The 27,905-nt window shown below is 31.7% G+C and overlaps 3 protein-coding genes across 4 annotated transcripts; 2 read left to right on the forward strand and 1 right to left on the reverse strand.

Annotated features, from left to right (window-relative positions):
• Positions 1-13,778: 13,778 nt before the first annotated feature.
• On the forward strand, positions 13,779-15,957 carry LOC107004132 (centromere protein V). Its single transcript, XM_015202370.2, has 2 exons — positions 13,779-13,853; positions 15,313-15,957. Exon 2 carries the CDS (start codon positions 15,343-15,345, stop codon positions 15,766-15,768), a length of 426 nt encoding a protein of 141 aa, XP_015057856.1. The 5' UTR covers positions 13,779-13,853; positions 15,313-15,342; the 3' UTR covers positions 15,769-15,957.
• Positions 15,958-16,925: 968 nt separating this feature from the next.
• LOC107002904 (DExH-box ATP-dependent RNA helicase DExH18, mitochondrial) lies at positions 16,926-21,613 on the forward strand. 2 transcript variants are annotated; one of them, XR_003575285.1, is made up of 3 exons: positions 16,926-19,355; positions 20,866-21,043; positions 21,149-21,613. XR_003575285.1 is itself a non-coding variant. In XM_015201111.2 (2 exons), the coding sequence occupies exons 1-2, from the start codon at positions 17,150-17,152 to the stop codon at positions 20,952-20,954; spliced, it is 2,295 nt and encodes a 764-aa protein (XP_015056597.1). In that variant the 5' UTR covers positions 16,926-17,149; the 3' UTR covers positions 20,955-21,613. The 2 variants fall into 2 exon arrangements, 1 of the variants encoding a protein (XP_015056597.1); XM_015201111.2 differs by having other exon boundaries at positions 20,866-21,613.
• Positions 21,614-22,071: 458 nt separating this feature from the next.
• LOC107004525 (NADH dehydrogenase [ubiquinone] iron-sulfur protein 1, mitochondrial) lies at positions 22,072-27,860 on the reverse strand. Its single transcript, XM_015202739.1, has 5 exons — positions 27,378-27,860; positions 25,948-26,194; positions 25,108-25,402; positions 23,928-24,302; positions 22,072-23,307 (listed from the first exon to the last, which is right to left on the reverse strand). The coding sequence occupies exons 1-5, from the start codon at positions 27,778-27,780 to the stop codon at positions 22,411-22,413; spliced, it is 2,217 nt and encodes a 738-aa protein (XP_015058225.1). The 5' UTR covers positions 27,781-27,860; the 3' UTR covers positions 22,072-22,410.
• Positions 27,861-27,905: the final 45 nt, after the last annotated feature.

The raw sequence follows: 27,905 nt of genomic DNA on the forward strand, positions 1-27,905 counted from the left end.
ATATATCACAATTTGTTTTGGGATTACAATATTGGCCACAAGAGTTTTCTTTTTCCTCTTTTCTTTATTCTTCTTTCTTTTCTAAATCTTTTGTATTGTTTTAGCTCCACCTTTTCTTTTTTGTTCTCTTTTTTTCTCTCCACTAATTGACTTCTAAAAAATTACTTAATTTCTTATAAATATTATATATAGGGCTATTAGCAAAAGGAACAGTCTATGGTCTAGTTTATTTATTAAATCATCCTTGTTATTTAACTTACCAAATTAATTAAGAATTGACATCTTTCTAACCACAAATATTAATAAATTCAAGAAAAAAAATAGGCTATTATTATTTCTTTCAAACATTGGTGTTTTGACTATCTTTTTTTTAAAAAAAATAAAATAAAAAGATTCCTTTTGTATTAAGAAAATTAAAGTAAGTTATAGTGGAAATTAATCTTTCATAAAATTATAATTAGGTGGTCTAGAACATATAAAGTCACTTCTTTTATTACCACTCATTTTCTGTTCATATTTCTTTTTCTTGACTAATGATATACTGTTAGTGGGACCCAACTATGGCTAATCATATAGTTTTAAATTAATATGTTCATGCACATAATTTGGCACTAAATTTCATAGCTACGTATAATTATGTAAAAATACTTTAGGATAAAATTTAGAAAGATATCACACATGGTCCACTTTCAATAGTGTTCTCTCTCAATATATATATATCAGCGTAACTAATTTTTTATATTTATAGTCGATTAATTCGAGTTTAAATATTTCATAGTATTGATTGTTGAAAGCTATGCTTTTAGCATAGTTTATTTTTATTTTTTTGAATTTAAAATTGAAACTTGTGATTAAGGAACATCAAGTTTAATTTGAAATATACAAAAGTCAAGAAAGATAACCTAAGACATATGTTAGATATCTTTTATTTATTTATATAATTATTGACAAATATTATAAATATTTTTTTCTTAAAGAAAAAAAAATTAGTTTGTTGAATGAGAAAACGTAAAATGGAAGTTGTAGAATATTAAGAGATTGTGCTAGCTAGCTAGCTCATTGACATCATTTCGAAAATATATAATCACATAAATTATACTTTTCGGTGAATCTTATACTATATGGAATTGAAAAATTATAATTAGCAATAATTTGACTTCATTGAATTTTGTCCTGTATACGGTATCTTCCCAACTATATTTTTAACAACTAAAATTAATATATTAGACATCTAGAATATAGAAATATCTTTATCGTTAGTTATTAAGTTGGATAAATATGATGGTGAATTATTTTTTTTAAACTTATACACCAATTATGTTGCTTATTTATATTTTCGTATTAACTTATTTTTTAATCGTTTGTCAAGTGACAAGATATTTCTATACAACGAAGATCATTTATTTCTGTTGTTATTTCATATTTGACACGTATTCATTTGATTTATAGATTTTAAAGATGTGATATTCGAGTCTAATTCAACCTTAAAAATTAGTTTATAGGGAAGGTTTTGTCTAAGTCCATCCAAATTCTCATTCCTCTATCAATTTGTGACTTTTAACACACCCCTCCCAAGCGTGATCGAACACTTCTAAATGGGAGCCAACATCTGTGAACAATAAAGTGGAATGAATCTGACTCTAATACGATGCAAAGATATGACATCTGAACCTAACTCAACCTCAAAAACAATCTCATAAGGGGAGGTTTGTTAAAGTCAATATAAGGAGATCGAATTTTCATTCCTTTACCGGTGTGAGATTTTTAACAAAGAACATAAATTAGAGTCGTAAAAATAGTTATTAACATTAGTATTAAGGTATATTGCTGATATCATTTTTTTGAGATGTGCTTCTTTTTCGAACTCTGCTAATATGATACGTTATATTCAAGTTATTTGTTATTTTATTATTAATTTTTATTTTATTATATTTAATTAATAATGAAGTGCATGAGAAGGGAAGAGAAGTTATAAAAAAAGTATTGGTACAAAATTCAACTCACTATCAAAATCACATGTTTTTTTATAAATCATTTTCACTTGATTTTTGTGAAAAAAGTTTAGTGAATCGTTCAATTTATCACACGTAGCATAAAATATAAAATAGATCATAAATTGAAGTAACAATCAAGCTTTTGAATTATGGGCAAGTTTTAGCCATATGGCGCAATAAAATTCATCCACATTTTTTTGCCCCAAAAATTAAATATTCTTTGAGTGTTTATTATGTAGAACCTTGTTTAAAAAGTTTCAAGCTTTTCCCTATGTTTTGGTTTGATAAAAATAATTTGTTGGCAATTATAATTATATTTTTATCCTTAATAATTAAAATTTTCACAATTAAATAGTATAGGAAATGGAGTCGCCTAGAAGATAATTTTATATTATGCATAATACATAAATTGGACCCTAAATTTGATTTCAAATTTTAACTTTGACCTCCAACAGACACTTTAACTATCCAACATTTAAATAAATAAACACATGAGTCCTACATGGAACAATACACGTAGGACACCACGTAGGACAAAAAATGACAAGTAGGATAACATGTGTGTCTATCTGTTCAACTTTATACAAGTTTAAGCGTCTGTTTGTGCACATTCAAAGTTGAAGAACATAAATATAATTTAAAATCGAGTTAAATGACACATTTACGTATTATGCCATTATATTATTCCTAGAGTGTCATGATTTTCAAGGCACATTATAAAGATTATTGAAGAATATAAAAATGACTAACGAATACTCACTATAAAAAATATTTAAATTGGTTATGAATTTCATTGTTAATCTACTGCTTATCAATAACTCATAGCTCATAGAATATTTTGATAGTTCATCGATTAAATAGGATTAGCAATAAAATTTTATTATTTAGCTTTTAAAATTTACCGATTGTAATTATTATTTTTCAAAAAGATAAAAAATGATTGGATGGAAAATAAAGAAGGAAGAATTTGTTTGGCTGTTTATAGAAAACCGTATGGAACAAAAACAAACTAATTAAAAGAAAAAAAACAACTTTTTTTCTTTTTTTCTCCAAATCCTTGCAATTAAATGTGTCCACATATCATCCCTATAAGACTATATGTGTAAAAAAATCGTAAAAATCTACTAGGCTAGATTCTTGTCCTTTGGCATGTCTTATGAATTGTTTAACGCGGTGGTGGGATGAATGTGATTTTTTTAATCTTTTAATTAAGGTTTTTAGTACAAGTTTTAAAAATGAAATGACTTTGTGTGTAATAAATTTTAAACATATAAAAAATAAATAAATTATACAAATAAAATATGAAGAAATATAATTTTATTAATCAAGATCAACAGTATAAATTTGTTCCTCCCTTCATTCTCTTCTTAAAAGATTAATTATCCGTGATTTTAGGGTCATTAGTTGCGTATTTTTCGAACTAGCATGATTTAGATTTAATCTCTATATGAATATTTCATGATTTTTGTGAAATATTTCGAAATCTTGATCTCTTTATGAAATTTTTGAGATGCATTTTAAGGGAATTCTATAACCTTTATATACGCGTGAATTAGGGTTTAGGGTTGAGATGCCTCCAAGAATTTTATTTGAATTGAACACACCTTGTAGAGTCTCAACTCAAATCGAACACTTCTTGTAGAGTCCCACAAAATTTCAATGTTTACAAACTCATTATGAAATATTTTACCTTTTGATATATTTTTCTCAATGCGCATTTAAAAATAATCTAATCAGTAAATATTGAATATCATATGATCATACCAAAATAATTATGAATGATTTCTTTTTTTTCAAGGATAAGAAAAAGACCTCCCCTCAGGAAATTCCACTCTTACTCAATTTCTATTACCTTATATTATTAGTACATTTAAATTGATTTAGATAGATAATTGATTGATGTTAAAACATTAATTCACATCTCTATCTGAAATTTTGTCTTAGCTAATAATAATTCATGGCCAATTTTTCTTTGCTTAATTAATCATATCTTATAGGGCAACTTTCATATATAGCAAATAAAAAATTTATATTTGTATGTTATTGCAAAGTTTGCATAATTGTGCTCCATAACAAACATAGAAACTGTATAATTCGCAATACATATACAGTTGAATCAAATTGTATAAAACGAAGTGTATAAAACAAGAAAGAGAAAGACACTTGGCCAGAGAACTGTATAAAAACGAAGTGTATAAAACGAATTGTATTATTATAAGTGTATAGAATGATTATATACAATTTGAATTTGTATAAAATGAGAAAGAGAGAAAGACAAAAGAGACTTGACAAGGAATATACAATTGAATCGAATTGTATAAAACGAGAAAGAGAGAAATTAGATACAATTTGAAAATTGTATAAAACGAGAAAGAGAGAAAGGCAAAAGAAACTGGGCAGAGGAGTATTTTTATTATATAATTATAAGTGTATAGGACGAAAATATATGTACTTGCATGTGTATATACAATTTTCTCACGCTTTATACAAACAGAAACGCAATTTATACATTTCGCTTCTGTTTGTATAAGTGAGAAAGGCGAGGGTGGCGAGCGAGATTTGGGAGAGTGGCGAGCGAGATCTGGAAGAGGGGAGAGAGGAGAACAAAAATATATGTATTTATACAATTTTTTCTGCTCTATACAATTAGAAACAATTTTTATACACTTGTGTTTGTATAAAAAGTGAGGAAGCGAGCGAGAGATTGGAGGAGAGTGGCGAATGAGATATTTGGGAGAGAGGCGCCTGACAATTTTTTGCAAACGTTTGCTATGGAGCACAATTAAATCAAACCCTAGTTACTCCATTTATTTTAGATTATTAGTTTGTTATTATATACAATTTTCCCTATCTTATAAGGTGGAATTTTTTTTTTCTTATTATCTTGGATAATATAAACTCCGATTTAATGTTTGTTTATACGTTGCTATACCTTATAGAAATTTTATCTAATATGTGTAATAGTTTATAATTATTTCAGACCGTAATATTAATATTTTCTCATAAAATTTTCAAATACTAAACAAATCGTTGGAATGAATAAGTTTATGAGGGAGTGCTTCTCTTTTAATTAACCATATATAATATAATTTTTAATTAATCTAATCACTGAATATCGAATATCAGATAAATATTTACGGATTAATCTCACCAAAAAGGGAAAAAGTGATTCACGAGTTTTCTATTAGTGAATAATGAGTTTGAAAAAAAAAGTTTGTGATTTCACAATCCTCCTATGAAATGAAAAGGATGAGATGTCACATTAATCATTAATTTAGAGGTTAGTAATTAAAATCACTAAACTTTGTCTTGTTAATTTCAACTTCTTTATTAATTGTCTTTGGACAGATGTAGAGAAATTTGTGGAAAATTTTCTAAAAAGAAAGATNTTTTTGCAAACGTTTGCTATGGAGCACAATTAAATCAAACCCTAGTTACTCCATTTATTTTAGATTATTAGTTTGTTATTATATACAATTTTCCCTATCTTATAAGGTGGAATTTTTTTTTTCTTATTATCTTGGATAATATAAACTCCGATTTAATGTTTGTTTATACGTTGCTATACCTTATAGAAATTTTATCTAATATGTGTAATAGTTTATAATTATTTCAGACCGTAATATTAATATTTTCTCATAAAATTTTCAAATACTAAACAAATCGTTGGAATGAATAAGTTTATGAGGGAGTGCTTCTCTTTTAATTAACCATATATAATATAATTTTTAATTAATCTAATCACTGAATATCGAATATCAGATAAATATTTACGGATTAATCTCACCAAAAAGGGAAAAAGTGATTCACGAGTTTTCTATTAGTGAATAATGAGTTTGAAAAAAAAAGTTTGTGATTTCACAATCCTCCTATGAAATGAAAAGGATGAGATGTCACATTAATCATTAATTTAGAGGTTAGTAATTAAAATCACTAAACTTTGTCTTGTTAATTTCAACTTCTTTATTAATTGTCTTTGGACAGATGTAGAGAAATTTGTGGAAAATTTTCTAAAAAGAAAGATAGTGACATCAACAAAACAAATTATTTAATTTTACATAGTTCACGAGCAAAATTTAATTTAGCTCCAACTTGTAAACGAAGAACAAATTTATTTCATGTCATATAATTCAAATAATTTAATATTTACTCAAACGAAAAAATAAGTATAGGAAACAATGGAGTCCGGAGTTTAAAAGGTATAAAATATTAATAAAAATTTAAAAACGATATATAAAATTTTATATTAACTAAAACGGCAAAATCGCTGCAACAACAACAATTTACTCCACCAAAAAAAATAAGATTTTGCAAAATGTAATTTTTTTTTAAAAAAATTAAAATTGCTACCTAGACAGCGATTTTTAAATTTTTTTTTTTTGAAAATCGCTGCCTTGGCAGCGATTTTCAATTTTTTATTAAAAAAAAATTGAAAATTTGGAAAACGCTGCCTATGCAGCGATTTCAAAAAAAAAAAAACGCTGCCTACGCAGCGATTTTATAAAAAAAATATTTTTTTTTAAATATTGAAATCGGCAGCGATTTTATAAATTTTTTTTAAATATGGCGATTTCATAAAAAAATTAAAATTTTTTAAATCGCTCAGCGATTTTATAATTTATTTAAATAGAATTTAGAATTCTATTTGAAGTCAAACATCATTTAAATTTAAATTCAATATATATCTTTTTTTAGAAAAAAAAAATTTTCGTTACCTTACTTATTCTTAATTTTTTTAAAATAATGCATATTTTCTTATAAGATATATATTTGAATTTCAAAAAAATATTATAATTTTTTTTTATAAAATCGTTGCTTTAAAATTTTAAAAAATATATTTTTTTTTTAATCAATGAGCGATCTAAAAAATTTTAATTTTTTTTTATGAAATCGCCATATTTTTTTAAAAAAATTTATAAAATCGCTGCCTAGGCAGCGATTTCAATATTTCAAAAATTTTTTCTTTATAAAATCGCTACATAGGCAGCGATTTAAAAATTTTATAAATTTTTTTTTTGAAATCGCTGCAATTTTTAAGATTTTTTTTTTAAATTTGGAAAACGCTGCCTATGCAACGATTTCAAAAAAAAAAATTTAATAAAAATTTTTTTATAAAAAAATTGAAAATCGCTGCCCAGGCAACGATTTAAAAAAAATAATTAAAAATCGCTGTCTAGGTAGCGATTTCAATTTTTGAAAAAAAAATCACATTTTGCAAAATCGCTGCAGGCAGGCAGCGATTTTACTTTTTCCGGTGGAGTAAATCGCTGTTCTTGCAGCGATTTTACCATTTTGGTTAATATAAAATTTAATATACCATTTTGAAATTTTTGTTAATATTTTGTACCCTTTAGGCTCCGGACTCGAAAACAATGAGCTAAAACCTATAATTAAATCATCGATCTTTTCAAAATTTATTCAAATCATAAAATTTAAATTTAAAATTTCTAATTAAGAATAGTGAGATCTGATTGAATAACAATATATACCATAGTATATATGGATTGAATTCAACAGTAAATAATCAATGAATTTTGGAAGTAATGCATGCAATTAAACTCTCTATAGCAAGTTAAAGTTTTATCCAATTCAAGTTGTTGCCTCCCTTAAAGGAGACATGGTGATTCAATTAATGGTACTATATGACTAGAGTTTGAAGTATTATTTTGATCATTTAGAAGTTAATTTACGATTTTTTTTTTCAGTTTTTCGTATATATTAATTTTCAAATATTTTAATAATGCAATTTTCAGATATATTTTTATAAAAAATCATTATGAATATCTCTGTAGAAAGTTGAGGAGTTAGTACGTAAAGTTTCACTATTTTTCTATATATTTTAAACGTTTAAAAACTATTTTACAAGAATTAAACTATTTTTTCGACTCCCTTTTTTTTCTTTTTGGATGTCATTATATTTTATGTACTCATTTACTAAGTGATTCATTGAACCAACAAAAACATTTCTTATTTTGTTGCTATTGGCTATGTAGTCTATATGGTTAATCTATCAACTCTAACAAATAAAAAAACATCAATTATTGTTTTGATAAATGGAATCTTGTAGTATTTTGCATGTCAAACTAATAATAATCCGATATATAATATAATCAGTCATAGTTTTCTATAATAATTGTTCTTTACAGAAAATAACATTTTATTATAAAAATTATTTTTTTAACATTGTTTTTTCTTGTTGTATTTTATCATAATCAATAAATATTTAAACAAACAACGTTATTATAAATAAAATCGAATAGAATAAAATTAAATGTAACCTAATATGATTCTCCTTGAACAACTATTTGCAGAATGTTTGTGGTGTTGTCTAACTTTCTCACTACAATACAAATGAAAATAAATAGATTATATTTATATATTATAATTTAGATTAAAATAAAAGTTATATTATAATTATTTTTGTCAATATATGGTAGGGAACTATATGGTCTAAGAGGACGTACAACTTCTTAACCTATAGTAACTAAAATTAGTATTTTTTTTTTTGTCTTGGATTATAATGTGTGGTATTTATTCTTCTCATTTTAAAAAATATTTTATATCAGTTTACGTAAATATATTTTTTATTGCATTCTCACAGGATTTAAAAAAAAAACAAGAAAAAAATATGTCCTCCCAGTAGATTGATAATTTTTAAAAAATATTAAATGAAACGAAACTAATTTCATTTTTTGTTGAGCAATAATTCGAGTAAATCTTGAATGAGTCCAACGAAAATTGTATCAAATAAATAAATTTGTATTCTACATTTTCGACCTATATAGTTCTATTCAATTTAAACTTTGGGTTTTTTTTTCTAGTCCTATCACGAGTTATTTCAACTTTGTATCAACTGATATTCAAATATAGACTCGAAAATATTTTTCTTTACGTAGCCCTTCTCACCTTATAAAAATAGAAATTCATGAATATTTTTCGACTAACCTAACCTCTCCACCCCTCGGGAAGAGGCAAACAACGAAAATAAACTAGTACTATAAATAAAAATAAGATCAGCTATGAACTTTGTCGTCGTTCAATATTTCTCGCTAAATTACTTATAACTAATAAAATTGTGATAATATGTTGCTAAATTAAATCAGTAATAAATTTTATTATTTAACTATAAAATTTGTCTGTCGTTAATTTCTAATCATATACACATGTCGGTAGTGTAAGAAATATAGAAGAGTTGTTCCAATATATTGTAACTGTATATGTGTATATCAAACCTATCAATTCTATAACTAGCCATTTTTCCTAATTTTATTAATTATTTAGAAACAAAGAATGTAAGTGTTTTCTATCAATATCAATCATTATAGCAGATCATAGTGCACATCTCATATTAAATTAAACTAAATACATGCCCATACCACTATACTAATATTTGATTTTAATTTGGACCACATTATCATATTGTGTAACGTTGGCAAGAGGCCTTAAATTAATTTAACCTCGAAACGAAAGAAGAAAGTTAGGAACTTTATAAACGGCATAATACATATATTGAATCCTAAACTTCACTTCAAATTTTAACTTTGATCTCTAACTTTCATAATACACAAACAGACACTTTAATTATTCAACTTTTAAATAAATAAACACACGAGTCCTACTTGGCACCACAATACACGTAGGATACCATGTATGACAAAAAATGACATGCAGGATGACATTTAAGACATGTGCATCTGTTTGTTCAGTTTTATACAAGTTTAAGTGTCTACTTGTGCACATCCAAAGTTAAAGGGCATAAATGTGATTCGAAGTCAAGTTAAAGGGCCTATTTATGTATTATACCCTTTATAAAAATCAGTTTAGAATCAACAGTAGAAGCGTAATTTCCGCCTTTTGAGTTAAAATCTAAGATAAATTTGTGTTGGCCTAAATTCAAATCAGATAATATCTTAACAGTGAACCGAAATCATTAATTACTTATTTACTTATATATTTTGATAGATTATAATTAGAGCCTGTTTGGCTCAGCTTAAAAGCTGGTCAAACTGACTTAAAAGCTGGTTTTTGACTTATTTAACTGTTTGGCAATACTCAAAATAACTTATTTTAAATTAAAAAAAACTTATTTTAAGTCAAAAGTTAAAAGCTGGGGTAGGGGTGTTTTTTTTTTTTTTTAGCTTATAAGCTGTTTTAAGTTGACCATATTTTTACCTTTTTGCCCTTAATATTTTTATACAATCTCCAAATTACCCACATTACTCTAACATTTCTTTCTTCCATTTTTCCGTTTTCACATTTGGCATAGCAACTTCAGCACTTTTATCCAAACGCGTAACTGTTTATTTTAAAAATAAGTTTCAGCACTTTCAAAAGTACTTTTTTAAAGCTGCTTTTATTAATCCCATCCAAACGGGCCCTTAGTCTATTGTCATGCAATCATACATCTTTTTTTTCAAAGCTTATCCTCTAATTTCAGATAGAAAAAAAGGGGCCCTGGGGAAGAATGAAGTTGAAGATTTTGACTAATTTTTGAACAATTTAATTTGTATTTACAAGTTGTATATATAGGGGTTGCACACGTATATCAATTATTGTGATTGAGACAATACAAAGGATGTCATTGAAAGCTACTTGCTTTGTCTCTTATATTATATTTGATTGGACAAAGAGTTTAAAATATCAGACATAATTTTACGTATATCATAAAATTTGATAATATGTTGGATATAAAAATATTATAAAGGCCGAACTCAAACAAATTCCTAAGCTTGTTTTTTTTTTTCCTTTAGGTACTTTAACTATGTTATTTTTCTATTGAATCATACATAATTTGTTCCTTTTAAACATCGTTAGTTGATTTTGATCGTTTTTCTATTGTAAATGTCTTCGATTGTGTTCTTATTGTAATATTTTTGAGTGAAGAATGAAGACAAACTGTGTTAGTCTCATTTGTTTTCTAACGTGTTCAAATGACTTGAAGTTAAATATAATTAATTTCGAACATTTTCACTATCAATTGGACTAATGAGTTCTGGAACAAACATATGCATGCTCTATCAATACCCTTCAAAAATCTGGTTCCACATCAGCCAAGTGTGTTTGTTTAAAAGGAACAAATTATGGGCGGTTTAATAATTCAATAGGAAAATGACACAGTTAAAGTACCCGAGGAAAACCCCCCAACAAATTTAGAGATTTATTTATATATTTGACCTATTATAAAATTGCTAGTAAAGAGAATATTATAATATTATAAATTATTTTTGGAAGTGCTTTAATTTGATCTATCCAGTTCACCATGCAAAGTAGAAATTGATGATTGAACTAGCTTGTCAAGTTCATCATTTGATGGTATTTTTTTTTCAAGATAGAAGTTGTTTTGATGTGGTCCTTGAGTAGATGAAATGATTAAGCTAACCATAAAGTTGATTTACTCTTATCTAATGTAAGATAAGAAAGTCATAAGAATCATGAAACAACATGTAAAAACGAATTCAGAATTTTGTGAATTTAGCTAAATTAATTATTTTCGATTCAAAATATTTGATGTATATGCATACAATATTTATACCTATGACGCGGAGCCCGACTTAGTGTATTTATCCATCTATGCACTTTGCAGATGTATATACGAGAAAAGCTAGTAGCTTTGGTGACCATAAATACTCGATTGATATGGGTAATGTCACACAATTAATCTTCAAATTCACCTATGAATAGTGATGGACTAATTTAAACAAAAATTCACATTTAAACTAGAGGACTTTTGTCACAAAGATTATATTTGATATACACATATTATACATAGAATCATACATATATTATATATATTCATCGCGTATTTTAAATTGGGAAAATTTCATATATGACAAACGAATGTTATGAAATTACATTCCATGGGTATAGTTTACATAATCACATTCCATGGATATAGTTTAGTTTGTTAGGTGATTCTAAATTTGTATAAAACATTTTTTCTTAATTAAATACAAAAAAAAATATTTTTCAATAAATGGTAACAGTAGCACAAAAAATGCTAACAATAAATTCACATAATCCCATGATTTAAGCAAAACATTCAAAATCAAATATTTCTCCAAAAAGAATTCTAAAGCTATAGAAAGACAATACCAGTTCAAAATCAAATATTTTTTCTAATTTTTTTTAGATAAATCTATGAAACACATAAACACACACATAGATATATTTATATATAAATTGATTATATTGTATATATTTGCGAAATTGTATATAATTTTTATACAATATTTCTGTGTAATTGATTTTGTGTTTTAAACTGTATATGACCATCATATATTTTTTTAATTTTTTTTTGGGTAATCTGTTTGTATACAATATTTTATTATGTTCCTATTTTTTCTTTTGTATAATTCTAGGAATTTGTATAATGTAGAATAATTTTGGTATATATATTATAGTTATATATGTGCATTTGTGATTTCATGTTTTTGTTTTTTTTTTTAAAAAAAATATTAATGATTAAAATGATTGTATATAATATTCATTTGTTAATTGTATATATAGTAAGCTTGAAATATGTTTCTATATTTGAGGGTGTAACGTTTATATATACAATATTTTATTATGTTCATAATTTTTTGTATATATCGACGAATTTGTATAATGTATTATAATATTATAGAGTGATTTTAACAAATTTCTTTGTACAAAATTAAATAATTGTATACAATAGCTATTGCCTCATAAGACTTTGTATATGTTGCCTTAATATACAACCCATTATATACCTAACTTTAGTAATTGGTATACAACTAATAGAATATACAATTAAGAACTGCTTTGTATATATTAACTTAATATACAAATCACTATATACATAACTTTGTAATTTGTATATAAATTACACAACCTGATGTTCCCGATATTCTTCAGATTTGTCCAGTTCTGATGAGGCAGATTCAATCTCTTTTATGACTTTTTATCTTACTTCCACCTTCAACAATCTTAATGCCGCTAGATTTCGCGTTGTTGATGACTTTATGAATTGCCATTGGATCGTTTTTTTTCATGGATCTCAATTCTTCAATAGATTGTTCAACTTAAACTTGTTTATGTTTTGCCATAGACCCTACATTAACCCAGAATCCTGAGTTAACCCAATTGAAACGAAGGTGGATTATCAACAACATTGACATGCAATGACATACCTCTCGTAATCCTCATACATGGATAGAAATCATCTATTCTGATTTTGAAAGACTTGTAATGTGATAAGTAATAAAGATTTTTTTTAAAAATATGAAAAAACTAACAATCATACTACATTTACAATTGTTGTAGAAGGTTTCAAGAAAAAAAATATTGAAAGCCATGAATTTGGCGGTTACCTAAGAAAAGTGGAAGAACATCGGAGGGAGAAGGTCAAAAATTTTCCAATGGAAATTCAATAGAAGGGAAGAGTAATTTTAGGAAAAGATATGGAATGAGAATAGGAGAGATAAATTTGATTTTGAATAAAATTATATAAAAATCTTTGGATGACTATTTTTATTCTGTATACAAATAGATAGTGGGTCCCATTAATTATGGCAAAAAAATTAAAACTGTATTTACTGACAGTAAATAAATTAAACTATACCCTTATTAACTAATTACATAGTAATGTTTGCCATCCTATGTAATTTTCCCTTTTAAAAATTTTAATGGTTGGATGAACATATTCTAAAACAAATGGGCTTTATAATCATATTGAACATCAAAATGGGCTTTCTACAAATTCTAAAACAAATGTCAGGCCCATTGGCCCAAAGAGAAATTTATATTTTCTGACTGACTTCAAAGATTTATAATTTTTTTTTTTGCAGGATTTGAAGTTTGAATTATAGTGAAGTAGTTCCAATTTAGACTTAGCAAAAGGTAAAAATCTAAATTAATTTGTCTTTTTTCATTTCTTTTATAAGTTAATATTACTTTTAGTTGATTATCATGTTTATAATAGTTCTTGATTCAACTGGATTTGCTTAGTTATGGGGTTTAAAGATTCTGCAAAAAAAAAAAATCAATTTGTTGTTACAATTTATATCTCATTTAATGATGTGATTAGGATCTCCAAGTTGAGTTTTTTTGCCTTTAAACAGTTGAAAAGATTGTACCTTTACTCTAAGTTTAGAGGCAATTAAGCAAATTTGGGACTTTTTATGTGTTTTGTCATGTTTGAGCAAAGAATATGTATACAAATACAATAACAACATGTCCAGTGTAATCTCAAAAATGGGGTTTCGGAGTGTAGAGTGTACGCAGACCTTACCCTTACCTCATAGATTTCCGATATATTAATGACCTGCTGAATTTTTCGGATTATGTTGAAATACATATTAAGAGTGTGACAGTAGAAGATTGCAATAAGATATAGGCTTGAAAAATAAACACGAGGTGATTTCTTTTCACATGCCTAAGTCATTGTGGCAGAGTCATTCGGTATTTGTGTTGGTGGGAGGTGTAGAAGGTATGTGGTGGAATTAGTCGAGGTATGATTGAAATGCAATTTATATCTAGGAAACATGTGCCATGGATGTCTGTTTAGCTGTCATGGCCTTAGTATTGGAGCTGCTTATCGATGCTTGAATTTGGATAGACGAGATCCTAATGTATAAGTATATTGGCTGTCGATGATCTTGAAATGTCATTGTACATTTTGCCTATCTTTAGCAGAATACGCGAATTAAACACTATCTGGTGTTGCATCAACCCCATTTTGACGGATATATTGATCCTAATTCCTATCTGATATGATTCACAGTAATATACTTGCAAACAGTTATGTTTATCTATTCAGTGTATTGTCTTTTTACGTTTATGTAATAACAAGTTCTTTGTCTGATATCCTCAAGCTCATTCTCTCGAACGTGTTAGAGGAAACTAGTTTTAGCGGACATTTGTATTGAAATGACTGTCAGGGCAGTCGATGATTTGGAACTGATTATAGATAAAAGGTGTCCTTATACATTTGAATTACACAATGTGGGAAATCATTTATTTCATCCTGATCATATAAAATGTGTTTTCTCATAGTTTTCCGTTAAAACAATAGACTTATTGTACAATCTCTTCGTTGAAAACAGAATGTGTTAAAACGTTTGGTGATGCACAGATCTGTTAGTGCAATCGCTTCATTGAAAACAGAATGTGCACAGTTTGTACATGCTAATTATCCGAGGGACTATATGCAGAGCTTACACCTAAAACCGGTCTTCTTTTTTGCTTGCTAGTATGATAATTAGTCCTAAGATTTGTCGTTTGCAGAAGTATGAAATAAGTAGATTATCGGGGAATCTTTATTTCAAGATGAAACACTAATATATGATGTGTGATGCAGTATCAGTCTGGAGATAGACGATTCTGAAGAATGGATTCCGAGCTGGTACTACATACCGGTGGATGTCACTGTAAAAGAGTAAGATGGCGAGTCTATGCACCATCTAGCATCGTTGCGTGGGATTGTAACTGCTCTGACTGCTCCATGAGAAGAAACACACACTTCATAGTTCCCTCGGAGAGATTTGAACTTCTCGGAGACTCTAAGGAGTTCATCACAACCTATACATTCGGTACTCACACAGCTAAACACACCTTCTGCAAAGTTTGTGGCATAACTTCATTTTACATTCCACGATCGAATCCAGATGGAATAGCTGTTACTTTGAGGTGCGTTGATCCTGGTACGTTAACTCATGTTGAGATCAAATGTTTTGATGGACAAAATTGGGAAGGCTCGTACGAGCAAACTGGCATTGCTTCGTGCTCAAAGACAACAGATGAAGATTCAAAATGATATCGATTTTTCGGTTTGAAAGCCAGAAGCATAATGTAACACTTGATCAAGTTTTTCTTGATTCATCTTCTCTATCTGTTGTATACAAATTAGTATTGTTATAAGTTTAATTCATACTTTAAAATGATGTCAAGGGACATGTATTTTTGTTCGGTAGAATGATTGATCGTCTTCTTTTTTCTTTCAAAGTTAAATGGCGCGAATTTCATAGCTCAACGATGCATTGTTCTATTTACTTATCTAAATTATTTCTCCATTTGTATTAAAGCACAAATCGACATTGAGTTGGCCTACATGTGTTGTCGATTGAGAAAAATTATTTGGCCAACCTCAGAGTCCAAGTGTTTACTAATACAAAAGGAATGATATCATAGATAGGTAAAAAGAAGAATAAATAGTTAAAGGTATAAAAATCGCAAATAAAATATAATAATTTAGGTATTTTTAACCTTCTAACTTTTTATTTATTTTTTTATTATCATGAATTTTGTCTTGATATTATAATAAATAGTGAGGTTTTATACGTTATCGTAGAAATTTACTTTAATCAATTATCTTGTAAGTAATCTGATTGTGTTTAATATTTATTATCCCATCATTAGACCGTAGAACTAATGCAATAATAATATATCTGATGTTATTTTATATGTGGATTCTGGGATAACACTACACACAAAAAAAATTTCAAAAATATTTTCAAAGTTATTTTAAGGAAAATATTTGCATTGAAATATGAATACAACTTTCTTGAATGAAGTACATATTCCTAAATATAGCTATTTTATTTTATTTTTTTATAAATAATCCTTTGGTTATCGGAACAAATTTCACGTCGTTAAATTTGCGATTTAAAGTTTGATATATCAATTATTTAAAAAATGATGCATATATACCTTCAATAACGTATGACAAATAGATTCATATTTAATCCTTGCCGTCTAACAGATAGAACCTATTTTGTGGAAAAAATTACCTCACATTTTATACTTTTTGACCTCCCGTTCGATTTTCGATACACATATTGAATTATATTAGTGCTCTCTACCAACAAAAAAAACTATATATATTACTCAAATTCGAGACATTTGTTTAAAAAGTATTTAGGTTTTTATTGTTCTTTATAAACCACTTTTTATATTAGCAAAAAATTTAACCCTACATGCTAAAAATCTGGGAAAATAATTTTTTCTTTTTCCTGTCCACTGTATTTCAACTTCCTTCGTAGGGTTTTAGTTTGTGTTCCAACATTCACCACTCTTTCTCCTTTCTTCGAGGTATGCTTAATATTTTTCTACCTTTGTAATTTTTAGCTTCTGTATAATTTTCTTTGTTTTGCTATATGCATATTACATTCTTGATGCAATAATCTTTTATCTCCTAAATGGCAATAAGACCAGCAAGAAATCTTTTTTATCTGTATTTATCCAAGAATAATGTATCAAAGTTGAGATTTTTATCAGTTTCTAGTGGATTCCTGCATACCCATTTTGCAGAACCAAAAAAAATTCAAGATTTTGATGTTTATGGACACAGAATACCAACCCCACCTCAGTTTTCATCTTTATGGTGTAATCAATGGAAAAAATTGAATCTTTTTCATTTTTATGGACACCCTTTTTCTACAGTGGTGGAAAATGGGGATAATGAATTAGAAGTTTGTGATGTGGATGTGGAAGAGAATGAGTGTGGAGATGGAGGATTTGGGTCTGAGAAAAGATTGAATTTTGTTCAAATAGCTAGTCGTGATCCGGTGGAAATATATAGGGAGCTTAGGGATGCTACCAAGTGTGAAAAGCAAACACGAGCTGATTGGGATACTTTGATTGAGATATTTAGATGTTTTGCTAAGTCTGGCTGGGCTTCTAATCAGGCGCTAGCTGTGTATATTGGGGCTTCATTTTTTCCTACAGCAGCTCAGAAGTTCCGAAATTTTTTCTTTAGAAAGTGTAAGGTTGATGTTGTGAAGTACTTAGTGTCACTTGGTCCGTGTATTGAAGCTGAGAAGTTTCTGTTTCCGATCTTTGTGGAGTTCTGCTTAGAGGAGTTCCCTGATGAGATTAAGAACTTCCGGAAAATGGTTGAGTCGGCGGATTTGACAAAACCTCATTCTTGGTTTCCATTTGCCAGGGCGATGAAACGCAAGATCATATATCACTGTGGTCCCACTAATAGTGGTAAAACATATAATGCATTGCAAAGTTTCATGGAAGCAAAGAAGGGTATATATTGTAGTCCTCTAAGATTGTTGGCTATGGAAGTTTTCGATAAAGTGAATGGATTAGGGGTATACTGTAGTCTTCTTACAGGGCAGGAGAAGAAGCATGTCCCATTTTCTAATCACATTGCTTGCACGGTTGAGATGGTTTCGACTGATGAGATGTATGATGTAGCAGTTATTGATGAAATCCAAATGATGGCGGACACACATAGAGGTTATGCATGGACGAGGGCTCTACTAGGATTAAAAGCTGATGAGATACATGTTTGTGGAGATCCAAGTGTTTTGAATATTGTTCGCAAAGTCTGTTCTGAAACTGGGGATGAGTTGGTAGAACAGCATTATGAGAGGTTTAAGCCATTGGTGGTTGAAGCAAAGACCCTTTTAGGTGATCTCACGAAAGTGAAGTCCGGGGACTGTGTTGTTGCCTTTTCAAGAAGAGAGATATTTGAAGTAAAATTGGCGATTGAGAAGCATTCTAATCACCGTTGTTGTGTAATTTATGGTGCCTTACCACCAGAGACACGACGACAGCAAGCTACCTTATTTAACGATCCAAACAATGAGTTTGATGTCTTGGTTGCCAGTGACGCAGTCGGAATGGGTTTAAACCTAAACATTCGGAGAATCATCTTCTATACCTTGTCGAAGTACAACGGTGACCGGATTGTTCCTGTTCCTGCATCACAGGTGAAGCAGATTGCTGGAAGAGCTGGTCGAAGAGGAAGTCGCTATCCTGAAGGACTAGCAACCACTTTGCAGCTGGAGGATTTAGACTACTTAATTGAGTGTCTGAAGAAGCCATTTGAAGAAGTTAACAAAGTTGGGCTCTTTCCTTTCTATGAGCAGGTGGAGTTATTTGCGGGGCAAATTCCTAACTCTACATTCGCCGAGCTGCTTGATAGATTTGGTGAAAATTGCCGTTTGGATGGTTCGTACTTCTTGTGCCAGTATAACCACATAAAAAAGATAGCTAATATGCTGGAGAAAGTTCAAGGATTATCTCTTGAAGATCGTTTCAATTTTTGCTTTGCCCCTGTTAACATTAGAGACCCAAAAGCAATGTACCATCTTCTGAAGTTTGCTTCATCGTATGCACAAGCACTGCCTGTTAATATAGCAATGGGTATGCCAAATTGTTCTGCTCGTAATGATTCAGAGCTCTTGGATCTTGAGACTAAGCACCAAGTGTTGTCCATGTACATGTGGTTATCTAATCATTTTGAGGGGGAGAAGTTTCCATATTTCAAAAAGGCTGAGGCAATGGCAACAGGGATTGCTGAGTTACTAGGTGAATCACTTGCAAATGCTCGTTGGAAACCAGAGTCGAGGAATGGGAAACAACAAAAAGTGGTAAAGAAAGACCAAGGTCAGTTGTTAACTAATTATAGTGAATCCCTCTTCCGCCCTTTTTTATTTCTTTATTGACTCCATATCAGCGAGCATGAAGTTTCTAATTATAAAAAAGAATACCCAAATGACCTCTATGTCATATGCATGGATCTAGGTCCACCCCCCAATTGTCAGAGGCAATTATTACCTGTTCTTTGGATTTGTTACAATAACCTAGACGTCAGTTGTCAGTTACTTAAGTAGAGACTTTAGATTTGTGCAAGTGTGTCAATGAGGTGATTGCCATTTCAGCTCTTCATCCTTAATCCTCATTGAAGTACTAAAAATGGAAGGTATTAATTCCTGGTTCTGTAACTGGTGCATAGAAAGGATTTAATCCATTTTCCGTGAGGAGAAAGTAATTTTGTTATGTCAATAGAACAAATTTACATGGTTATTGGCATGGAAGGTTGCACAGCTAAAGAAAATTGTAGGACTGCTTCACTGGTGGTACCACAGTGATGTCCTGTTGAAACAGATGGGTAAAATTATAAAATAGCATAAAAGTCCCTTTTTTTAATTAAAAAAAAACGGCGGTGTCTGAGCCACAGCTTGTGCACACCTAGAGTGTTCCATGGTACCAAAGTGATGTCCTGTTGAAACTGATAGGTACTGTGATGAGCATAATAGTCTTTTTTTTTAAATCACGGTGGTGTCCAGACCAGCCTGTGCACACCTCGACTATTCCACATGGAACCACCTATTCCCACCAACACATGTACTATGATGATAGCTTAATAGTACTGTTATGAGACGAGGGAAGATGTTACCAGTTGGTTTCTTGTTCCCTGTACTGCATGCCATGCTTCCAAACACCTATGTTGCTTTAACTCTCAAAAAATATTGCCACACTGGTGTCATACTCCAACAGTGAACTATGTTTGGATGATGTAACACACCTGACTACATTTTTGACAACATTTTTGAAGAGTCTGAGCAACCTAGCCAAAGACCAAAGATATCTGCATCTTACATGAGCCTGAATCTTATTTTAAGTATACTGCATGAAGAGATGATAGGTTGACGAGGTGCATTGAAGTCTTTGCTTAACCTCAATCATCGCAAAATGTACTCCTCATATACAAGTCGAAAGGCTTTGAGGGATTTTTTTATAACCGAGAATCCACCTGTGATTCGCGCCCTCTGGACCAATCACAGCCTTCTAAACTTGGTGGATAATGGGCCTGCCCCTCTACCCTTCTCCACTTAATACCGGGCTTCGTTTGCATGGTGTGCGGCTTGAACCTGCGACCTAAGTCACAAATCCTCCATTTTTTGCCACTCGAACTAGGCCTTGGGGGCAAAGGCTTTGAGGGCTTTTTGCCAATCTTTTGCTATTTAAACAATTCACAGTTGAAATTATGTTTTTTATATCCTTCTTTCATCTTATTACCTTCCGTGACCATGTTCAACAATATATGTATTTTCCCTGCGAGAGCCAATCCTAAGATATCATGAACTTGCATATTAATTTGGTCCTTTTACAGGAGAAACCAAGGAACAGCTTTGTCTCAACACCAGCAACCACAGAAGATTGCAGCATGATACTGCTAGTTTAGCGCTTCGTGTACCATAGACTAATACGGGCGTCCAAGCAAAGCATGAAGTCTTGTACAGCTCCCAGATACAGCAGACTAGAATTAGAATTATAACCAGGAAGAAGAGGCAAGTTTCATCCAAATGTTATTGTGTTTAGGTCCTTTTGGAGGATGCATAATTTTGTCCTTGAACTCGCTCATGTTTAGTCTTGATGCATCATGTTTATTAAAGGAATGATAGATTCAGAAGAAAAGGCATCGGTGCTGCTTGTTGGCTTCACTTGTACTAGACTGACCTGTTCAATCATTAACTACACGAGTGAAGCTGGAGACTTAACGACTATAAGAGTTTGTGATTCCAACACATAGAAGCTGCGTCAAAATCTAGCAACATCAAGCAGAGATGGATTCAAGATTTGAACTTGATGTGTTTAGCCTTTTAAATAGTTAGCACTGAACTCATTGTACTACAATTATGAGTTGAATTTCATACTTTTGTAATTTAGTGGTTATTCATTTATATAAATGATGCATCCGAGTGAGACTCGAGAGGTGGAGGTTTTGATGCTTAGTATGTTTGTTTTGTTAGGTCAGCTATGTTATCTTAGTCAGTTAAAACTATTGAATGAGTCTTTTATGTTGTATTGTGTATATCATGCATGTCTTGTTATGTGATCAAGGGAAATTTTTTGAACTATTTCAGGTCCTATATCAAAGAATAATGACTATTGGTTTAGTCTTTTCCTGTTAAGGTATTTGTCTTTGCCTTCTGCCTATTCTGGTATTTGATATGTGTCCATTAAGGTGTTTTAAAGCTTGTATGAAGTGAAATTGTTCCACACACTTGACATTTACAAACGCTTCTAGAACTCGAATATTGTATGGCTAGGAAGATACAGTTACTTGTACTCAATGTTTACATCAAATCATAATTGAGTCACATTGCCTCATTCTAACTTACTCCCTTCTTCCTCATTATCTTTCAGAAAGCCTACACCCTGTAGAAACTGTTTGCCTTATTTCAATGTTTGTCAGTGGACACATTTCATATTTCATTTTCTCCAAAGTATGCCTAGGTATTCTTCAAATTGAGCTTTTACTTGACTACAAATATGAAATAAAAAAGTACTAGTTAATGGATGATATATTTCTCCATTGTGCTGAATTGATATGAAAGTCTTATTATGTTAGAAAAGAGTTTCTCCAGTTTCATATATTTGTGCTGAGAATGAATTTCAATTTTCTCCAACCTTAGTGTGGAAAACTCAACAATCACAGCAAACCTGCTGATTAAATTACAGAAAAAAGTACAAACTAGAGATCCAAGTTGTTGGTGCCATTTATGAGGACATTCACTGTGGCACATCAATTTACAGTCTTCTCTGCTCTCTTCTTTTGATCTCAATACAAAAAAACCCATCAACTTTAAAACTGATAACACTGGCAGGAAAAAGTGAATGGAAGAAACTTATTACAGGTACCGATACCCGATGCTCATTTCTTTAGCAAGGCACTACACTGAGCCATAATCTTTGATGCCCTAGTAATTGCATCAGTCATGTAGAAATTCTCCACGGCAGGTGTGAATGGAGTTGCACTTACTTTTTGGCTGACTTCAGGTCTCAAAGAAGTTGAGAATGTGGCTGGTTGTCTCTCATCCACTTCTAGGAGATTTGGTGCTACTGTCTTAATTCGAGATCGGATTGCACCTAGACTATCATAGGGTAATCCGACACCTGCCACTTCAGACAATGCTCTTACTATCTTCCAATCATCCCTGGCGTCGCCAACAGTGGGAACTGCTGGCATTGTGATCTGAGAGCATCCTTCTGTGTTTTCATATATTCCTTCTTTCTCTGTGAAAGCAGATGCTGGCAAAATGACATTGGCACGATACACACCGCGATCACCATGGTGACCTTGGTAAACCACAAAGGCATCATCTGGAAGTTTGTCCAAGTTCACATCATCAGCACCCATCAAATATACAAACTTCGCAGACTCAATGCATTTATCAGATTCAGGCACAAGTCCAAGATCAAGAGCGGCAGCTTGGGCAGCATTCAGAAGCAAAACATTTAGTCCATTCCAATCAGGTCTCACGACATTATTGTTCTTTGCAATTGTGTCAACAGCAGCAAAGACAGCATCCTTATCATCTCGATCAAACACACCAGCACCGACGATGATCACTGGGTTCTTAGCATTTTTGAGAGCTGAGGAAAATGGATGGCTTCCCTTGGCAATTTCAACTAGTGTTTGAGGGTCTGTTCCAAGATGTTCATGATCATAGTTGAAATCAGCAGCAGGCCCAACATAACCTACCTTAGCATTTGTAGCTTTAACTGTTTTGCGGATTCTGGCGTTCACCATAGCAGCTTCCACTCTTGGCTGGAAAATTCAAGACAATAGTAGCCAGTAATTAATAGAGCATGAGAATAATAGATACACAGCTTGCTAAAGGTAATAAGTTCCTAATAAACAAATGTACAATGTTGTCCTCAATGGAGCTATCATAAATCTTTATCACACTTCTGAATATCATCCATGTGATTTGCAAAATTAGGCTAGCCAATTCAACAACATTTTGATCCTTCAACAATTAACTTAAGTAGCCAAACCATCAACTAGTCTAATAATTAGCACATTCAGTAGAAGTCAAAAATTTCATTCCCGGAGAATTAAGTTTACCCCAATGACCATATTAGCTCTTTACCATATTCCTCATCAGTAACAAGAGGACTAGTTTCCCTCTTATCATTAGTTAGAGAAGGATGAGCTGGTTACATCAATGGCAATCATGTACATTCTCAACCTAGACACCTTTCCCACTCAAAAGGACCCCCAGAGATTGTTTGTACTGTACTTGGGAACAGGGAAAAGGGTAGGCATGGAACAGAAACTAAAAATGAATGATCATGGAGTTTTTCCATCCACTATGCACATATAGAAGAGATCAAGCGACAACCCTTTTCCAAATTATAACCATGAAAAGGATTGCAAACATTTACCTGGGTTCCAACCAAGAGGAAAGCATCTGCTTTCTCCAAGCCACTAATGCTGGTATTCATAATATATCCAGAACGAAGGTCAGCATTTGGACTCATGCCATTTCCTTCACAAAAGATGTTGTTTGACCCCATTTTGTTCAAAAGATCTTTCAGTGCCATCATGGATTCTGCGTCAGACAGTTTTCCTGCAACACCAACAATTTCCTCTGGCTTAATTTGATGCATGACTTCAGCAACAATAGCTAGGGCATCCCGCCAGCTCACTGCCTGAAATCGTCCATCAGCACCACGGATCATGGGGTCATTGAGCCTTTGCCTCTTCAGACCATCATAAAAGAATCGTGTTTTGTCTGATATCCATTCTTCATTGATGTCCTGTGCCATTATGTGCAGTAACTCACTCTTTTAATTTACAAAATCAAAAGCAAAGGAAAAAACAGAGAAAATAATAATTCTGAAACTACAACTAAGAATTTAGTATACTGGTAATTAGAAGTATCTACTTCAAGGAGTACAAAAATAAAACATTTTCAGAAGAGAAAACACATAAAAGAGAAACGATCAAGGGGTCCAGATCATATCAAGGCAGCATTTAGTCATATTTACTCTTCTTCCTTCTGCTGCAGGTTGTGTACAGTGCAATGGCCGAGTGTGAAATAGACATACTTGCAGCAGCAGTTGGCTGAAAAATGTGAATGTGAAGGGCGAGATATGTGAATGTGAAGAGTAGAAGGATGGGGAAAATGAAGTCTACCACCTTATAAAAATCATTTTGATACAATACATCATCAACCTATATTTTGCTAATTAGACCTTGTAATCAGGTGCAGCCTCTTCACATTGGCTGTTCTTTTCAAAAACAAAAACTCCTCTTACTAAACTATTCAGCACAAATTATCAAATTTTGATCTAAACCGAAAACAAGAAAAAGGCAGAGCCTAGGCAACACTAAGCTAATGCACAAACACACTGGCAAAGCAGAAGTCAGGTCCAATTTTAAATCAGCTCTAAAGCTTGGGCTACCCTGAAACATTAAAAACTTGAATGACTTCCCAACTAGAAAAAAATGCAGGAACTGGAGACACACAGGTGATCCTCGTGAATAAGATAATCTACCAAATATAAGCATGACTACTCAGTTCAGAGGGGATAAAATAAGAGCTCCAATAAAATACAGTACCTCATTTAATCGTGGTACAACACGCATGACCTCCGGACCTCTACTATCAATTCGGATGTTAGAACCAACAGCATCAGTCACATCAATGCTTTCGGTGCCCTTTAGCTCCCAATTTCTGGCTTTGAAGGCAAAAGGTTTTGATGTAAGGGCTCCTACTGGACATATATCAATCACATTCCCTGAAAGCTCACTTGTCATAAGCTTTTCAACATAAGTTCCAATTTCTTCTCCACTACCACGACCCAACATTCCAAGGTCCTCCACTCCAGCTACTTCTGATGCAAACCTGACACACCTGTTCCACAAGCAGGCCAATAATCAGAGCATACTGTGCTAGAGATATAAAATGCACTCAAGCAAGTCTTTCCTATTCCTCCTGTATAAAGCTTAAACCTAATAAATATTTGCTATACTCAATCTCTCATACATGCTCTGACTTGCACGTTTTTCTCATGAGATTTGGGGAACATAAAAAGATACAATATTGACGGTTGGTTATGTTACATCAAAAAGTTGTGCGTACGATTCAGATTCAGGATGCAGGTATGTAAATATCCAGTATACATCTGTACCCTTTTTACCCTTTTTTGCTATTTTTTAATCTATTATAAACCTGCACAATGTAACTATACTCGAGTGAGACCAGTATCAAGATACATCAATGCACATGAAGCATCTGTGTACCATGGACGGTTCACGGTTGGCCTGCCACACCTTACAACAATATTATCAAGTTTTGGTTTAAGGTTGATTTTTAAACTTCATTTCCACGAGAAATTGAACCACACAAATTTTATGTTTAGCAAAAAGCACTAGGATAAGTAAGGATCAAACACAGACCTTGTACACTGGATGCACCGGGTCATCACAGTCTTCACCAATGGACCCAAATTCTTGTCAACCACAGATCTCTTCATTTCAGTGAAACGCCCGCGGTCGGATCCAAAGGCCATAGATTGATCCTGGAGATCACATTCTCCTCCCTGATCACAAATTGGGCAATCAAGTGGATGATTCATAAGCAAGAATTCCATGACTCCTTCACGAGCCTTTTTGGCAATAGGTGTATCTGTCTTGATCTTCATTCCTGTAAGCGTGCCCTCCAGATAAATTTGCAAGGCTCGACACTAATGTAAACCCAAGGAACAGATGGCAAACCAAAACAATAAAAAATGCCAATAATAACTCAACAATAACTACAAATAGGATCAGCCTTCATGAAAACTATAAAATAACAAGCAACAATGAAGTAAGTGAAATGCACAACAGGTCAAGATGTTACTAACCCAAAGAAAATACCTACAGAATATTGAAAATACCAGCTTCCCATAATTCTTCAGAAAAGGGAAGCTGAAGAAAATAGAAACTTCTGTTTTGACAAGACTCAATCAACATTTCTGAAGTACTGATACAAGGCATGCAATATCACCACTCGGACTCTCGAGCAAACAAGCTCAAATGAACATATCATTAGCCCATAATATATGGTCTGGTTAACTACAGCTGTAACATGAAAAGAGTTTACTTTTATGGTTTCTTTTTCCTAGGATCAAATGACCGGCCGTTTACTGTTGACTATTAATACAGCTATAGAATTGCACACGCGGGGACCCTGTAGATCATGAGTTTGATGCATATACAGAGCCTCTTTTGCAGAAATGCAATGGTAATACTTCAGTTGGTTCTCAATTAATACAACTATATAATTGCACACACAGGGACACTGTAGATCACGAGTTTGATGCATATACACAGCCTCTTTTGCAGAAATGCAATGGGAATATTTCAGTTGGTTCTCAATTAATACAACTATACAATTGCACACACAGGGACCCTGTAGACCACGAGTTTGATGCATATACACAGCCTCTTTTGTAGAAATGTGATGGGAATACTTCAGTTGGTTCTCCATTAATACAACTATAGATATGCACACATGGGGCCCCTGTAGTTCATGAGTTTGATGCATATACACAGCCTCTTTTGCAGAACTTCAGTTGGTTCTCAATTAAGTCAAGCAGCACTAGTCCACTATTACTACTCAAAATAAAATACATGATTAGCATTACCATCCTATATAGTCTATGTCACTTAAGCACCAGTGTTAATTTGGAAAGCTCTCTTTTTTACCATAGGGAGTCCAAATAGAACTGAATGGATATTGAGGATAGATAAAGCTAACGTTTTTGAGAGCTTAAACAAGAAATTAAAGCATTAAATTGAGCATAAAAATACAAATACAAATCTAGATCAATAAACTATGGCGATACCTGGAAGTGCAGGCATGGCACAAGAAGCAACAGGCTTAGGAGATTTCTCAACCTCAACAAGACACATTCTGCAATTTCCAGCAATAGAAAGTCGGCTATGATAACAGAATCTCGGAATGTCAACTCCAGCAATTTCACAAGCCTGAAGCACAGTCATACCCTTAGGGATTTTGACCGGGTACCCATCAACGAAAACCTCAATAACATCATCCGGATTAGGTAAATGAACTCGAGCACCACCAACTGGGTTTCTCTTCGGAAGATCTGATGGTGCGTCCGCAGCTGCTGCGGCGGCGGCAGCATCGGCGTTTTTGAGCTCCGGCGTGGAGACGATGGTGCGGGTAGAGTTTCGAATGATTCTAGAAGATCGTAGGGCTCGAGAAGCGAGTAACCCTAATCCCATTGCGATTGATCTTCAGTTATTCGAATGGAGAAATGGAGAGAGTAAATTTGTTTTTGGAGTGTGGAGAGCAGATGTGCTACGTTTTTGTTTCCATGGAGCAGGGAAATTTGATTGGGGATGGAGTT

The sequence above is a fragment of the Solanum pennellii genome, chromosome 11, assembly GCF_001406875.1.
Source record: "Solanum pennellii chromosome 11, SPENNV200".
Taxonomy (NCBI): Eukaryota; Viridiplantae; Streptophyta; class Magnoliopsida; order Solanales; family Solanaceae; genus Solanum; species Solanum pennellii.